The sequence below is a fragment of the Rhamphochromis longiceps genome, linkage group LG19 (genome assembly GCF_057381845.1).
Source record: "Rhamphochromis longiceps isolate RC_006_pf linkage group LG19, R_longiceps_female_GT1.1, whole genome shotgun sequence".
In the NCBI taxonomy this organism is placed as follows: domain Eukaryota; kingdom Metazoa; phylum Chordata; class Actinopteri; order Cichliformes; family Cichlidae; genus Rhamphochromis; species Rhamphochromis longiceps.
The window spans coordinates 23,627,012-23,645,133 of record NC_140575.1 but is presented as its reverse complement, the minus strand read 5'-3'; the positions used below and the strand labels follow the sequence as shown (position 1 = coordinate 23,645,133).

Genomic DNA, 18,122 nt, shown 5'->3' with positions numbered 1-18,122 from the left:
AACACCAGGGAGGAGGAGGTGGTTTAAACAGAAGACAAGACCAAACCAAAAAACTAAAACAAGACTTCAAAACAATCAGACCTGCCTACAAGTGTGTGAAGATGTTGACATTTATGGCACATTTTCATTAGTACTTTCTACCTGTATGCAGCAATGCAAACAGGAGTAAGTTAGTATAGCAGTAAGCGAAAGCTTTAACCTTCTAGTGGAGCTACGTGACAAATAATTCACATTTATGATTTTTTTGCGAAAACACAAAGGTGGTTGAGAAAGATTCGTGAATGTACAACACATGCTTTGTCTCCTTCCGTTTAGCTCTTCTTCCACTGTCCTAAGCCATTACAGCCCTCACACTCAATAAAAAGCCTTTTCTCAAACCACACAGCAACAAAGTGCAATAACAGGTGTCTGGGTCCCATTTCTGTTAAATCAATAACCCATCGGCTGAGGGACTACACAACAACAAAACACCCAACAGGCACATCTTCACAGGAGCCATTTCCAGATGGGTTCCTTCCTTTCTCCCTGAGGTGGAGTGTGGCCACCGCACTGGCTCCATCCACCATTTCCAAAGAATTATATCCAGCGCACAATCACAAAGGAACTCCCATTCAGAGCTCCTCAAGCGTGAATAAAAAGGAAAACACAAATTATTGCATGGGTGGTTTGGCTATCTGAAAGCTGGTAAATGTACTACAGGGGACAGGTCAAAAGATCAAGTAATAAAAAGACTGTGACAGTGGTATTTTCCCTGCAACAAACCCTAAAATAAAAACATTAAATAACATTTTATGTGACCTCTGATCTGAAATTACACTATAAGTTATTATACACAAATGAGAAACTGGTAAACATGTGTAAATCTTAGGTAGGTATACGCCAGTTTTAAAATTACTGCAGATAAAATTCTATATTAAAAAAAGATATATACTGCTGTAAAGACCAAAATCCTCACCGGGTACAGATCCAGTGGCACAATTTCCTCGATTCACTACCTCTGCTAAAAAAAATAAATAAAATAAAATTCACTGTTGCGTGAATGTTGCAATCCAGAACAAATAAAATCCCATTTGGCACTATGTGAAGTGATTGGAAAAGGGATTCTCAAAGAAACAGATAGTAAAGACAGACGCAGGGGTCCAGTTTTATTGCTTCATCATTACAAGGTGATAAATTAAGACATCAAAAAACATAGAAGTCAAGTTAAAGACTGAGAACCTTCATAACAAGCTTTAAATTCTGCTTTGCACAAACAAAAATAAAGCTTGTAAAAGCAAGAAGACATCAATGACCCAAGTGTTCCAGTTTTGATTGTGAATTTAAAAAAAAAAGAGAGAAAAAAAGAACACATCTTAGGGTAACCTGCTTTTATAACTATACTGTTATTCAACCTTGGTTTTCTGTCACTAGTGGCTCAGTTAGACAACACTGCCGACATGCCCACAGAGTACTTGAAGGTATAAAACTGTATTTTTCTTTTATGTTAACATATTTTGTCACACTAAAACAAACAAAAAGAAAAGCTCACAAAACAGGTCACAGTTTCACCGATTGCCTTAGCAGTACCAACAGGAGTAAACTGATGTAGAAGTAAAAACGGCTTTATTTATTTTAGAAGTGTGACACTTCCATGATGTGAAGAGAGGATGGAAACCAGTCACCAGAGTGTCATAGAAGGAGGAGTAGGACAATCCAATAGTGAAATCACATATTTCCTGTCACTCAGCTTTCCCATGTTTCTTACTGGTCCTTTTCGTGGTTGAGGGCCCGGTTAACAGCTGATGAAAAATACAGGGAAGGACAAAACAGAACAGAAAAAAAAAAACCAATAATATTTTATAGAAAATACATGAAAAATATAAGACTGCTGTATATGAGGATATATTCTGACAGTGTGAAACTGTGTGGTCATGCACAAGTTTGTCTGGTGTATTAATGTGTTGCTGCGATACATGCAGAGTATAAACGTGGCTGTACTTGCATGTACACTGTGAAGGGCTCACCCTCCTTTGTGACGGTCTCAGTTATGTTCTTAGCCTTGGCACTCAGATCGCTGACCATACTCTCCATGGTGGCCTGGTGTTTCAGAAAAAATGGTCTGATCACGCGCTTGTACAGGATTTCGGAGCCGTTCCACGTTACTGGAGCCATACACCATATGAGGAACAAACACTGTAAAAAGAGAAAATTTTCTGTTATAATAAAAGGGAGAGCTATACATTTTATGAATATAATATAATGAAATGATAATGAAGGGTTATACATTTGTTGATTGAAGTTCAATCAACAAATGTATACTGGGATTAAGGTTTTCAATATAAACATAGTGTTTTAATGAAGGTGAGCCAAAATCGTCATAACAATAAGACCACAGTGTTTCATCAGTATGGTGGCTTTTTGTTTCCATGATGTCATATTATTATTGTTATTATTTTTTTGGTAAAAGCATTTCTGCATAGTGCAGTCTTTATTTAGCAGTTACACAAAATATCCACAAGAGGGTGGTGTTGGCTACTGTAAAAGAAAAGCCATCTGCCCTTATGTAATTCAAAACAGTATGACTATCTATGGCATGACAGTGTGAGCAGACTTGGGCCAGTGTCAGCTGCATACAGTGATAATGTCCAATATAACCACAAAAACCATATTAAAATGTCAGCCTACCTTGCCAGCATAGTAAAAGGGGAACCAGAAGAGGAAGATGTCAGAGAAGAACTCAACAACGCTGAAGAGTCCGTAAACAACCCAGTAGGTGAGCCACTGTGTGTCATCCTCCTTAATATTGCTCTCGATGGCCTTAATACTGAATGGAGAGGAGAACAAGAGACTGATGAGGTCATGACATCCATGGTACATTAACATTAAAAGTCTAAACTCTAAACCTGATAAGATGATATTATGCGAATGTGACAATTAGCAGCACTGTACAACAAGAAATTCACGAAAGGAGAGGGTCAATATTCTGCAAAGCTACATGAACTATAGGGGAAAAAACCCCAAAACATTTAGAGACACTGTCTCAAGTTGCCCTTTCCCAAACACAGAGCTGGAGATGAATTCACTACTGGAAGCAGCTTCATTTAGTCCAGAATGCTGCCAGAAGCAGAAGGTACATACGATGACCACTTGAAAACCACAAATTCAACTATTATCTGTGCTTCTCTCCCATCAGTGCAAATCACTGCACATCACTTTGTATTAGAGAGCTGATAAAGACTGTTTAATAACTCAAATCAAATCAAATCAAATCACTTTTATTGTCACATCACATGTGCAGGTACATTGGTACAGCACATGTGAGTGAACTCCATCAGACATTTACGTTCTTACATGCAGCTCTGTTAGTTTCTACAAACATTTGTGGCTGTAGTACAGGTGGTCTCATGGGGACATGCATGATGTGATTTGGTGAGCTGAAAGTTGGTCAACAGTATGAATATCAGAATTTATGCCAATATGTACACTGAATGAGTTACTGCCCACCGTATCATCCCACACCAAAATTCTTCTATGTAAAAATAAATTCTTTAGCAAAGTTAGACAAACCTATTTTCCAATGTAGCCTTTTTTAGTAAAGCTTTTTCTTTTCCCGCATTATTGTCTTATTGAGCTTCAGTTACACAAAGAAACAATCCTGTAGGAAAGAAAATCAGATAGAAAAACCTAATTTTACAGCCAGTAAGAAGTAAAGAAATTACAATGCCCCATACATGCTTCAACATAGACACAAGCATGCAAGCAATGCATGTTTACACTGATTTAATCTAACCCAGCCATCAGCGTCGCCTGCAGAACAGCAACCGGTGGCTTATGCGCTGGTCATGAATCAAACATTTCATTTGGGGTTTAAATGTTTGATTTTTGGGTGGGGGGAAATGTTACGATTCGATGTTGTCAGTGTTTTGTTGTAGGCGTGACTGTTATGTGTTTCCTGTTTTACTTTGAAGGTCTGTCTTATCTCAGTGTGTTCAGTTTACGCTTCCTTGTCTCGTCAGTTCTGATTTGCCCCAGCTGTGTTTCCCTCCTGTTGTCCATTCCCTGATTGCTCCCTCTATGTATTTAAGTAAAAAGTAAGTAAGTAAAATTTATTTATATAGCGCTTTTCACAGATAAAAATCACAAAGTGCTTTACGACACAGAAAATGGGAATATAAAAACAATATAACAGTAAATAAAACAATGTAAAACAATAAAACTATAAAAACAGCATAAGAAGAAATTAATCAAATGCTTTTCTAAATAAAAATTTAAGCCCTGTGTTTCAGTTTGTCAAGGTCGCGATCTCCCCCGTGTTGTAAATAGTTGTCGTATATAGATGTAAATAGTTGTCGATACTTTTTCTCACTGCAGCAGCTTAGTAGGCGTGAGAAGCCATTTTTCCTTGAGAGCAGGGAGTGTGGGGGCATTTCTCCTTATTTTTCTTTTTCTTATGTTGCACGCCAGTTTTCCCTGGGCTGGGGTGTAACACTTTTCATAATAACACTGAAAGAATAGGAAATGGTCAGCAATCTCTAAAAGTCTGTTAAATACAAGAGGCAAAATAGACTTTTGTCATGTTCTTTTTTTCATGTAACGGCAGGTAAAGCACTAGTCTTATCAAGGATATTTAATGATTAACAATGCAGCATGCCACTAAAACACATCAGTAACACAGATATAAACTGGTATTATCAGACTGACTACCTTGAAAAAGCCATAATTAGTATTAGTAATAGCAGTCTTGGGTTGGGCTGACATTGAACTTTGGATTCTAAAAGAAGTGTTCATATATTAGAGTGGACATTTTTTTGAACAGATGTCATACATACGAGAAATATGCTGGATAGACAAATCCAATCAGGTTGCAGAGTAGTGAGGCTCCATATCCAAACAGAAGATATATCGCAACAAAACTCAGGAATCCTGCAGAGAGAGAAACACGAGAGGCGGCAGTGAGCTGAGAGCAGACGGCGCGACAGGGAGGGGAGTGTGAGGTTATCCAGTTACTTTACAAACACTTCTAATGTCAAGCTACATTACTGTGTGTCTCACAGCAGGATATGAGGAAAACACAGTACCAGGATCAGGAGGAGCACTGAACACACACCAAACACTGATATTAATGCAGCCAAAACAAGAGTGGATTTTTTTAAAATACATTTCAAAGCTCATTAAGCCACATGAAAGTATAAACTTCAAGCCTACACACCTCAGGCATGATAGACTCCACAACACCACAGGTTTTATGCAACTTAAAATAATATGTTTATGATAGTGTGTAGTATGTGAAACTACAATTCAATCACTATCTTAAAAACATGACTTCCCAATTCAGTGTGTATACTTTGTGTCTAAGGAAACAGACTGACTTTGAGTGGAAATGACTCAAGTTCCTTATTTATTGACTGGCACGAAATTACTCTCTGCCATGCTAAAAAGTAAATACGGTATATGGATAATATAATATGGTCTAGAACACAGCATTAAGGCATGATATAGCCATGAATAAAGATAATAAACATGTAACTGAAAAACCAGAGATACTACAGAACTGCCAACTGGTAACTTTGAATTCAATTAACAAACAGCAGATACACACTACAGTTTAGCATGCAAAGGTTTACCTACCAATTTCTGTCACATACTCAAGATTTTCCCAATAATATTTCTTCAGCTTTTTTAACACTGAGTTTTAAATAACATCTTATCAAAATTTCGTAGGAACTCTATTCATGTAAACCTGAAAAAACAAGCCAAGTGGGGTCACCTCTCATCCCTGTAACATATTTATATGTGCACTTGCAATATTTTTAATCATAAAAATATTTGCTACCACAAAATTGTCAAGAAAACAAACGAGGAATATTGGGACACTGCTTGTAGCCCAGTTACTGCTTACTAAATACATTAATAATACTATATCCCTGCTATGGATCTCTGCGGGGATGAACGGGTGGTAGCTTTCAGAGGCAGGTGGAGTTTCCAGCAATGCAGAGTTGATTAACACACAGAGAGTCAGTATAAAATGTAACTAAGGTGACTCCGTTGCGAGTTGATGTAAAACAGAACAAAAACAAATATTGTGTAATCTCCAAGGTACTGTAGATGTCAGTACTTCAATATACTATTAAAATTTATGCAAAACTCAACTGTTCATTTAAATTCAGCTAATATAAAAGGTCATATATTATCAAAAGCACTAAAAGCATATGATCCTGTTGTAACCATTGCCTGCTCTTTACATCTCATTTGTTTGTCACAGCTCATATACAAATATCTGTGCTGATCCCAGCCTATCCAGCTCACGCCCTGTCTCTCTCTCTCTCCCTAATGAAGACCAAACTGGAAGAACCGGTTGACAGCGAAGACCCCAGGCTAGGTTACAGACAATGGCCAGTGTAAATAAACACACCAGCTGCAGCACAAAGCACTAACAGCATATGGTAATTTTCAAACCAATGTGCCATCAATAAAGAAAATGCTTTTTTCCCCACTAGATTTTGACAGCTTACATAGAGTCATTACTTCATAACCCTGAAATGTAGTAGTTAAGAAACTGGATAAATAATGAAACCACAACTGTTTGATTTTTATTATAGCAGTAAATAATAGGACAAAGAAACTCATGGATTTCTCTTAGACCATGATTGTGTATCTATATTCATTAACATCTTTGTTGTGGAACAACTGAAAATGTGCACAGAAGTCATTACATAGATGTGTGATCTTGTGATGAATGACTCAAAAGTCTTTTTTACATAATTTTTGAAGGTCAGCTAAAAATCCAGTTTGACTTAATTTCAAATGATGACAAAGACCCATTGTTATGAGTACAGTGGGTGAGGGGTGGAAGTTGACTTTAAAAATGTGACGTTTATGCACAACTACTAACACCCAGTCAACTGGCTGCACACAGCTGACTTGAGGCATCTCTACTCCAGTCAGCACATTAGTATTCACACTTCAGAGTGTTGCAGGAGTCAGCATGAACTTGAGATGTCTCTCAGCTAAACAGCACACAGTTGCAAAGCTTGGTTCTTGAACTAGCTCAGATCAAAGTGAAGTCCAGTACATTAAAGTGAGCAATCAGAAAAGAATTTATTGTACTCAAGTGTTTTTCAGTGTACAACACATTTTTACCCCAAAATGTGGACGTAATATCAAGTAAGCATTATAACGGCACTTACAAATTGGCCAGATGCTAAGCAGATATTTCTGCAAACAGGACAGGGCATGGTATAATTTGGCTGCTCTGTACGGTTCTATTAATTAATTATAGGGTAGAGACAGGTAGAAGTGTTTACATACAGTCCAGAGTATTTGTTTTGCAATTCAGTCTGCTGGAGGGTGTGGGAAAACAAAACAAAACATGGATGTACTTGCATGTAGATCTAAAACAGAAAGACTGACTGACAGCAACTGTCTGTGCAAGCGGTTGTTTTATCAATCTTTTGAGAGCAACTGTGTAACTGGAATCATTCTGAAGTACTTGAGATAGACGGTGTTCAACATCAAGTTGAGTACAAAATCGCCTTACTTATACTACTGGCTTTTTGCGCACACACACACACACACACACATATATATATATATATATATATATATATATATATATATATATACATATATATATATATATATATATATATATATATATATATATGAAAATATAAGCCCATACAACAACAGCAGGCATGCCCAACATGGTTCTTACTAAGGCTTACTGCCATGTGTTTAATGCTTAACCACTTCCAGTAAAACCCAAAAAAGTCTACAAAAAAAGCTTGTGCTTAATATCTCATTTGATTGCAACGTTTGGCTTTTCTATGCTACACGTGTGTATAGATGTGAAATGTTGCGTATAATTTTTTTTTTTTTTTTACATTAATGAAAAAGTATGACATGTTTTGTTTTGTGTATACACATATATAAAAGCCATAGTTCTTTTGAAGGATCCTTCCCAAAATATGTAGTATTTGTTACATAAAAATAAATCTGCTGATGAAATATTGGTGATAGAGATTTTTAAACCTTCAATTATCAACATTAGTCACCAAATGTACTTTTTTAAAGTCACCTTTGTATTTTTACTTATGTTGGAGTACTGTTTGTTAGAACTTCTTATCTTTGCCTGTATTCAGGTTTTAGTATGTAGTATTCAAACAACGCACTTCACATACAGTACTAAAGATTCTCATCCTTTGCGACCTTGAAATTGGTTATCCTGAAGGCATGCCATTGTTCTGCCATGAACAGACAACCGTTTTTGATCAATTGAGAGTAAAGACAGTGAGTTTGAATGTAGGTCACCCTGGTGTTTCCTGTAGCTGAGTGGCATCCTAAGCACAACCTTGCCTGAGGTGTCTGACATTTATTGACTTTAACTGTGCAAACTGACTACAAAGTAGCGTCAAAACAAAACTGCTAAGGAGTATGGGGCGCTGTTTGCAATAAAGGAGTGGATCTGTTTGCAGCTGTATAACCAGTCACCCTAGAATCTCCCTCCATTTCTGACCCTGGATATTTCAGGACATGATAAAAATACCCCTGAGATCAGCTGGTGGTGGATCTCAAATATTAGAAGCAGTTCATTCAGCAGCAACGCTTCGAAATAGATTTGTGTGTGTACATATAGGTGTGTGTGTGTTTGTACTTTTAAACCAGGTCAAACGCAGTAGTGAAGCATTAGGGCCTGAGCTGGATGAACTTTGGTATTCTTGCATGAGAGAGAAATAAAATGAGCAAGCTAACAGAGAGAGGGAGGATATGAAACATCTACTACTCACGAACACTGCAACCACAACTGTGTGCCAGTTTCCGTTTGAGTGACAGCTTACCAGCTAAAAAGCTAACGTTGGCATACTTGTTTAACACGAATATTGTGCCAAGTATTGGAGGAGAGGGGTAACTCCTAAGCAAAAGTTAATAAACACCTCCAGTGTTTTAAAGTACATTTGTGTAGCTAGCTGTTCGTTTATTCTCGTGAGCTGTTAACATACCCAAGGCGATATACTCTCTCTTCACTCCCGTTTTTTGCTCCAGTGTTGCCAACTGATCAGTCACAAAGTTCTTCTCATGGAGCAGAGTCACGAAGCGCTCCTTAAAGTGACTCATTTTCGGGCCTTCCCGAGCCTGCGACCGAAACAAAACCGTACAGAAGACAAAACAAATGTTACATGACCCCAAATTCGAGGAGTTTACAAGAAAACGGGCGGTTTACTTACTAACCTTTGCTTGATAACTTGCCCAAAAACTTGCCGCTGTGAGGGTGTCCGATGACTCCACCGGGCTGTGGTGGCAGAGGGGAGGAGCCTGGATGTGTCTGACCAATCACAAAGCTCGACTGACAAAAGCTGGCCGCTACAGTTGATGAAATAAACGGTTTGTGCTGCCCACGTTTGAAGAAGCTCAGTCATTTGGAGGTCCAGGAAACATTGCTAGTCTGTTGGGCCGTTAGTGAGTTAATAATCTGTTAAATTATGTGACCCCATCTTTATATTTTCTTTTTCCTATGTATGAAAGTTGCTAATATGTAAGGAATGTTTATTCTCTGAATGTGTAATATATGGTGCATTTTGTTTAAATGTTAATTTTACTAATAAAAAAAAGAAGTCTGTTGAGCCGCTATCATCCTTAAAATGCTTTAATTTCCCCACACATCCACTTCTGCAGTTACACCGGATGAATTTAATATTTGACTTACAAGGCTTGACTGTTTACTAAGTTTTATCAGTGTGTATCCATGCACACTAATAAACAGTGTTGGGAAGGTTACTTTTAAAATGTATTCCACTACAGATTACAAAATACATGCCCCAAAATGTATTTTGTAACGTATTCCGTTACGTTACTCAATGAGAGAAACGTATTCTGAATACTTTAGATTACTTAATATATTATCATGCTTTTTACAACTACATGACTGTACTATTGCTGTGTGATTTATTACTATTACTGAAGGTCCGCGGCTCCGAACCGTAGTAAAGGGACCTCTGGCTAATATGTCAGGTTTGTGTCCGGCTCATAGCTGAAAACTAGCTTTACCTTGTTGTCTGGGTCAACTTTGCTAGCGAGAGACAGAGAGAGGCGTTGAAAGGCTGCTCCAACGGAACTTATTGTTTCGGAGGAAAACACAAACACGGTGTACAGTCGAGTCTTAATAGCTTACTTACAACTGGGCTCGTCAGGCACTCTTTTTGGCTGCAGTGGTTATTATTATATTTACATGGTTCCAGCTCCCGTTTCTGCTCAATGACAGCTCTACTTTTCCACTCTCCTTTTTCTCACAGACACATAACGGGTATGGCAGTCCATTCTCCCTGCAGCACGGACTACACTGCCCACATTCTTTAGGGCTATGCCTGTAGCATTCTGCCTATTAGCTTAGCACAACAACAACAACAACAACAACAACAACAACAACAACCACAAAAAGGCCTCTCTCACCCAGGAAACACACAGTTGCAGAGAGGGCAAGCGTCACCCTGTAACCATGGTAACCGTAACGCTGCCTCCTGGAACAACAGAACATCACAGCTGTCAAACAAAACCCAAACAGTCCTGACCCGCCACAACATGAAACAGGAAAAATACCGCTGTGTAATCCATTTATTTCAACAAAGTAACTGTATTCTAAATACCACCTTTTTAAACGGTAACTGTAACGGAGTACAGTTACTCATATTTTGTATTTTAAATACGTAACGGCGATACATGTATTCCGTTACTCCCCAACACTGCTAATAAACGTACTAATTCTCGATCGTAGCGGCCTATGACTTTAACTGTTGTTTGGACAGTACACTTGTCCAGGCAGGTAAGAATTTTTAAGAAAAACCTGGGAAATCTGCATGAGGTGTTTACATTTCTATCAGAAAACGTCTCTCTGTTGCTAACCAGAATATACTAAAAATCTGTATACATGTATAAAAAGTTCTTGCAATGTAAGAAAGAGTAAGGCCAGTCACTGTCAGTGGTAGCAGTGAAGTTGCCCTTCAACTGAAAGCAAATACAAACACATTTTCTCAGAAGAGGTTTTATTGAAACAAAAAGAAACACATACTCTTGTGTCACCAGTGCACATTAAAGGAATGTTAATTACACATAAGCATATATTACATAGATGTGCACTCTTCAAACAATTTATTAGGTACATCTTGGTAATGCTGGGCTGGACCGCTTTTTGCCTTCAGCATTGCCTTAATTCTTTGTGAATTAGATTCAAAAAGGTGCTGGAAACATTCCTTAGAGATTTTTCTTCATATTGGCATGATAACATCACACAGTTGCGCTCACGTTTTCATTCAAACTTTGACCACGTGGCAAAGGTGCTCTTCTGGACTGAGATCTGGTGATTGGGGAGGTCATTTGAATACAGCCCCCCGCCAGTCTCCTACTGCGCAATTTCTGTGAAAAATGTAGCCTCAGTTTAAAGTTCTTAGCTGAGAGGAGTGACACCCAGTGTGGTCATCTGACGCTGTAGCCCATCTGCATCAAGGTCTGATGTGTTTTTAGTTCAGAGATGCTCTTTTGCATACCTTGTTTATAACAAGTGGTCACTGTTTCCCTCTCAGCTCGAAGTACTCTGTTGTACCTAATAAAGTGGTTGCTGAATCTTGCTAGCATGACTTTACTGGACTACACAGTAATTGGTGCTATGTTCTCAGTTTGTATATTTTTTTTGTGTGTTTTCTGATGCATATAGTTGCATAATTGTGTCATTTCAAGGTTTTTATTCAGTAATCACAGAGATGAAGTGATGTACTAGCCTTTTGCAAGGATGAGTCAGTTAAAATGCCTTAACGGTTTTTAAAACTGCATTAAGAACAGTAAGAGTGATGCTCCTGATGTGAGAATTACACCAAAGTGATTGAGAACAACTTTAATATCTCAGTGTTGACTCTTGATTCCAGTAGCTTATGACAATAAAAGTTGTATGTAGAGTGTACTTGTCTAGGCAGGTCTTGATTCTTAGGAAAAAGGGTGTTTATGCAACATTGAAATCTTGTGATTTCAATGTTGGCAACCAAGATATATTAAAAACCTGCAATAAGCTGTTGAAGTGAAAGAAAACTTTTTAAAAGCGTTTGAAACTTTTATATAATAAAAACCAGTCGTGTTTTTTATAAAAGAAAATAATTATTGTAACAGTGGAAGTAGCCACTGCCTGCAGCCTCGCAGCTTTACATTTGTGTAACAAAAACCACCTCACCCATGGATTTCTGTGTGTTTACAAGGTGAGTCACAGCAATCTGAGTAGACAAAACCTTACAGCAAACAACCAAAGTACAAAACAAATATTGTTCAGGACATATAACTCAGATCTTTCTAAACTGCTCGTTAATCCAATACAGAGAATGGTCTGAAAAACAGAAAGTGTCAGTGAGCGGTAACGGGTGAAAATACCTTGTTCATCTCATGGTCATTGGAGAATGAGTACCATGACCTGATAGGAAGGCAACAGCACCTCAAATAGGCATTTGTTACAAACAAGGTATGCAAAAGAAGACCTATGAACGCACATGGCACAGATGGGCTACAGCAGCAGAAGACCTAGCTCTTTATTAAGTCTGCCATTTGCCAGCTAATAAAGTCTGTCGGGCGAGTCCTGCATTTGGGTCCACTGCCTGGCACACAGTACTTCATGATACCTTCAGTCATCACATCTCAGTCGAGTAGAGCAACTTTGGGATGTGACTGAAGAGGAAATTTGAATGAGGAGCTTAAAAATCTGCATTACACTTTTGAGAACTGCTTTAAGTGAGAAACTGTAAAACAGTCATTAGATAATACAAATAACCAGCCAAAAATAATAACAGATTCATTACACACCATTTCAAATACTTCACAAAATGTAAATAAAAGAACAGTTTTCACAAATTGTAACACAGGTCTTTCCGAACTCTGCTTGTTTCAGTTCTACAAAAATAATAAAGATGTGGGGACCAACATATGCCAAGAAAATATCACTCGTATCATTATTGTACATCACTGGCACTGGTTGAACTGTTGATACAAGCCAGTGTGGAACTGTGCTTTCATGTGTGTATGTCAAATTCTGACCAAACTATCCGAATATCACAGGAGAAATCGAGACTTATTATACCAGCAAACATTTTCCAATCCTATTTTGTTTAGTTTTGGTGAATTATAGTTTGTTTCCTGTTCTTACCTGACAGGAGATGCATCCTGTGTGGCCTTCCACTGCTGCAGTCTATCTGGTTCAAGGTTTGAAGGATCGCTTCCGCATTACTTAGTTGTAATGAATGATTATTTGAATTATTGTTGCTTTCCTATCCTATTCTCCTTTGAACTCTGGTATCAAAAAACTCCCAAAAAAACATGCAAATAAAGAAAACAAACACATTGATACTGCCTTCCTTGGGCATTTTCTCTTTTTCAGATCATAAGATGATTGTCTGTAAACCCTAGAAATTTCTTTGTGGGAAACAGAACAAACAGCTGGCACAAACAACTGTGTCAAATTCAAAGTCACTTAAATCACCTGATTTAACTGCTGCTCAGTTTGAAGTTCAGCAGATCATCTTGAACATGACTACGTGCCTAAATACAGTGAGTAGCTGCCATCATTGTGTCTTGAGAGATTTGTGTTATGCTGTGGCATCCAGTGTACTTAATAAAATGGCCAGTGCTTTTTTGAATTCTGTTCATATGGGTTTTCATTGCATGTGCAAAAATATAGTCCAACATGGTTACAAAAATTTCATTTGAAATTGCTGTTCCTGATCTTTGTCTCCGTCTTCATCTTCATCATTTCTTTCAAATGGTTTCCATCTATTTCTGGATCCACCTTCAGCTCAGATTTGCCTTTACTCTGAACTCACTCACATTAGTTTCATCACATCAGTAGCAACAAAATGCAACAATTTTAGAGATGTTTGTTCAAGAAATAATGGTTATCAATAATGATTGATAAGCTGTGTTGAAATTCTGCCTTCAGTGGTTATCATTATACATCACAATGGGAAAACTACAAAAAATGTGTTTGGCTGCAAGAGAAGATGTTCAGAGTTTTGCAGAAAAGTTTTACCAACCAGTTTCTTGACTCATTAAATTTGGTTTATAGAATGAGATGTAATACTGGGATTTTGACATGATATTAATGACTAATGGTAATCTAGGAGCCACTGAAAACTCATACATGAACATTTAAAGCTTGGAACACTGTTGTTGCGATACAATCTTGGTCTCTGCAGTGTTTCTAACGTCACGGATGAAGCACCAAGATTAACTGATACACATGATCATGGACATTTACCAAGAGTTGTTGTGAATTTGGATTGTCAGCAGAGGGCAGTCTGCGACTATCTATGGTTGAAAAGACCTTCCTTGGCTTCCTTGGGTAATCTTGCAAAGATAAGAAAGCCACAGGCATGGAAGTGGGAAGTCACATTTCTGCATATTCAGTCCACAGGGATATGCAGAGTTATCTTACACCCCCCTCTCTCAGTTTCACAGGGACAGATGTGCCCAAATGCATTTTGCATGATTTTATGCATCACTGATCTTTGGAGTTTAAGTTCTCCTTTCAATGAGAGTCTGAACTGTTTTCATGCACTCACACTGAAAACTGCATCAAGATGATGTTGATAGCAACTCTGACTCTCGTGTTGGGTTTTCTAATGCAAGGTGAGAATTTCTAAACATTTATTAACTTTTTCATTTAAATGTTTTAGTTTTATCGTAATCTTCGCTGGTGATTATCAAGGTTTTTTTTTAATCAGATTTAATTTTGTTTATCATTTCAGATTCCTTGGCCAATAAATTTCTTACTCAGGCTGATAAATCCAAACCTGTCAGTCTTGGTGGGACTGTGACCATCAGCGCCACAGGAAGTTCAGATATTGGTGCTGATCTCAGTTGGTACCTTCAGAAACCTGGACAGCCTCCCAAACTTCTTATATATCAAGCATCAACTCGCTCCTCAGGAACTCCGTCTCGATTCAGTGGCAGTAGATCTGGTTCTCAGTACACTTTAACCATCAGTGGGTTTCAGGCTGAAGATGCTGGAGATTATTACTGTATGGGTGTGCATACTGGTGGAGTATGCGCACAGTGATTTAGAGCTGCACAAAAACCTCCTTCAGTCTGAGTGAAGGCTGCAGGTGCAGAGTGCAGTGAAGAGACTGTGATGAGAATAACCGGTCCACTGAACACAACAATAGAGTCATCAAACACATACACAAAATAAAAGTTTATAATAAGAAGTTTTAACATAAAAATGTATATCATTTAATCAAGCCCCGGCTTGGACAGTCTCGGTCGTTGTGTCCTTGGGCAAGACACTTCACCCGTTGCCTACTGGTGGTGGTCAGAGGGCCCGGTGGCGCCAGTGTCCGGCAGCCTCGCCTCTGTCAGTGCGCCCCAGGGTGGCTGTGGCTACATTGTAGCTTGCCATCACCAGTGTGTGAATGTGTGTGTGAATGGGTGGATGACAGGTTGTGTAAAGCGCTTTGGGGTCCTTAGGGACTAGAAAAGCGCTATACAAATACAGGCCATTTACCATTTACCATTTATCTTTTCTAAAACATGGCTGCTGCGATGGATGCATTGATAGAAAAAAATATTACATCCCCATAATTTTCCCCTACCGCTATTGTAAGTATAATATAATGAACATGTTAATCTTTATCTTTAACTCTGTTGCGCAAAAGTATGAGATTCACAATGCAGCATAAGGTTTAATAATTAAACATAAAAGCTCTATTGCAAAACTAACTAAATACAAACACAGTGTTTTATTGTACTTTTATTTCATGCTGTAAGTTACATTCCTTATTATCAGAGATGGGCAGTAACGCGTTACAAGTAACGCGTTACTATAATCCGATTACTTTTTTCAAGTAGCAAGTAAAGTAAGGGATTACTATTGCAAAAACCGTAATTAGATTACCGTTACTTTCCCGTAGGAACGCTGCGTTACTGCAACCGTGATTTTTTGCGAGAATGTCTCATGACAGTGAGTAAGCAAGTGCGACGTTCGTGACAACAGCTGTGTGCAGATCAACAATGGATCATATATGGAATGCAGGAGAGAGTATGAGCATGCAGCGTTTAAAGCGTGGAAGTACTGACCTTACTTTGAGTTTGATTCCATAAAAAGTGACAAAAACATTAGTGTCCGTTGTGTGTGGGAAGAAAACTTCTTTTTACAGCGAAAAAAACCCCTAAACTTCCAAGCAAGCAAGTAATGGGAAACTCAGAGAAACTCGCGGATTCTTCCACTGACCGCTGCGGCACACCTGCACCAGGGTAAACCTCCGCCTACCCCACTCCTGCTTTACAGGTGAAAATAGAGCAAAATGACCGCTGAGTATTTGACTTTATTTATTTTCTGCTGTGTTTTACTTGCATCTATTTGAAAGACTGAGTGTAAACACAAAAAAATATTTTATTTTATGTGCTGGAATGTGCAGAAAATAGGTTTAAATAGGTTTAAAACAAATTTCTTCCAGTCAGAGAATGTTGCATATAATTAAATCTTTGCTTGATGCATAAAGTTAAAAGATTAAAACTGATAAAACAAGTTTTAAAAAGAGACTTTTCCATTTGATTACATTTTGTATGATGGATTATGCAGAAAAAGTAGAATTGGGCTGAAAGATCTATCGCTTTATCACCTCTTCAGGTTGTAAATCGTGTTTTTAAAAAGTAACTAAGTAATTAATTACTTTTGAAAATAAGTAATCAGTAAAGTAACGGGATTACTTTTTTGGGGAGGTAATCAGTAATTAGTTACTGATTACTTTTTTCAAGTAACTTGACCAACACTGCTTATTATAGTGGGCAAGAAGCAGAACATGAATATGAACATTTCTCGAAAGATCAAACATAGTTTTACAGATACACTGGAACAGAGATCTGTAGATTCGAAAACATCATTTGTAGACAGGAAGTGTTGCTGAAGCTCTACTCTGAGCAGTGGTCAGGGTCCAGGGTTTGAGTGACGGGGCTCTGTCCACTCAGACTGGCCTCACAGCTAACTGAGCCCGCCTTCCTCCACTGGTCTGCAGAGAGGCTCAGGGTGCTGCTCCAGCTGTAACGACCATCTGTCCCCAAGACCTCCAGGCTGTTTGACAGCCCTGAAGATGGGCTACAGCCCCCCACCTTCCAGCCCAGCTTCCAACCTGAGGGGAACCCTCCAGTGGCCAGACACACCAGAGTGGCACTGCTTTTCTTCTCCTCCTCTTTAGAAGGAGGGAGGACAGTCAGGGTGGGCCTCAACACACCCACTGGAGGAGACAGCGCAGAGAGAGGAGAGAGTCAAAAAGGTGAAGAAACTTTGAAAGGCAGTTATATGGTAATCTATTCCTATATCTATTGAATAATACTTCAAAGTGAATAACTCATCTCTGTGATAATGTTCCTACATATAAATGAACCAAGCTGAAACACTCATGTGAACAGTCAAATCTTTGTCATCTGTTTCTTTCACTTCCTTTAAAACTACATTTAAAGTTAATGAGCCATGAACACCAAGATGATCTGCAGTTACTCTAAAAAAATCACTTTTTTAATTTGGCAAAACTACGAATCACATTTTAAATCTAAAAATAAGCAGATATTGAAATAATGAGCTAAAATATTACAGCTGCTCTTCTGCAGTGTTACATTTTTAATTTATTAGTTTATTTTGACTTTTCTAAATATTTTAAAAAAATATAAAGTATGATGAAAATAGATAATTGTTCATTGATTCAATGAATTTAACTGCAGCTTGGAAAGAATACGTTTTTTTCTCATTTTGTGACATCAGCATTTTTTCAATTTAACCTTAATTATTAGCAACATACAAAAATCTAAAGTTCATTAATTAGTATTATTATTAGTATATGTAGTATTATTAATACTACATGTTTTGCAAAGTAAAAGTTTTTGGTACTTACAGTTAACGATGAGTTTGGTTCCTCTGCCAAAAGTGTACCACAGTGATACAAACTCACTAAGTGGCCACACAAAAACCGCCTGCACTCAGAACAAGTATCTAAGCACTTAGAAAATGTCTGCTACCCCAATACTTAATCTAAACGGCTACATTTATGCTAGTTTTAATCTAAAATGCTTTAAAAAGAACAAAATAATTTTCCTACAAATAAAGATAATATCTTGACAATCTACAAACT

At 38.0% G+C, this 18,122-nt stretch overlaps 2 protein-coding genes across 3 annotated transcripts in view; both read right to left on the bottom strand.

The window, feature by feature from the left end:
• Window positions 1-1,324: 1,324 nt before the first annotated feature.
• Window positions 1,325-9,335, bottom strand: LOC146646782 (receptor expression-enhancing protein 5). Of its 2 annotated transcripts, none has more exons than XM_085391273.1 (6): window positions 9,208-9,335; window positions 8,979-9,111; window positions 4,809-4,902; window positions 2,665-2,803; window positions 1,982-2,172; window positions 1,325-1,778 (listed from the first exon to the last, which is right to left on the bottom strand). In XM_085391273.1, exons 2-6 carry the CDS (start codon window positions 9,091-9,093, stop codon window positions 1,772-1,774), a joined length of 546 nt encoding a protein of 181 aa, XP_085247399.1. In that variant the 5' UTR covers window positions 9,094-9,111; window positions 9,208-9,335; the 3' UTR covers window positions 1,325-1,771. The 2 variants fall into 2 exon arrangements, with proteins under 2 accessions (XP_085247399.1, XP_085247398.1); XM_085391272.1 differs by having other exon boundaries at window positions 2,004-2,172.
• A 7,573-nt stretch (window positions 9,336-16,908) lies between these two features.
• LOC146646777 (immunoglobulin lambda-1 light chain-like) overlaps window positions 16,909-18,122 on the bottom strand; it is a 41,046-nt gene continuing 39,832 nt past the window's right edge. Inside the window, exons 4-5 of the mRNA XM_085390865.1 lie at window positions 17,886-17,908; window positions 16,909-17,231 (exon numbers count right to left, since the gene is read on the bottom strand). Coding sequence (XP_085246991.1) covers window positions 16,909-17,231; window positions 17,886-17,908 — 346 coding nt within the window. The remainder of the gene's footprint in view (window positions 17,232-17,885; window positions 17,909-18,122) is intronic.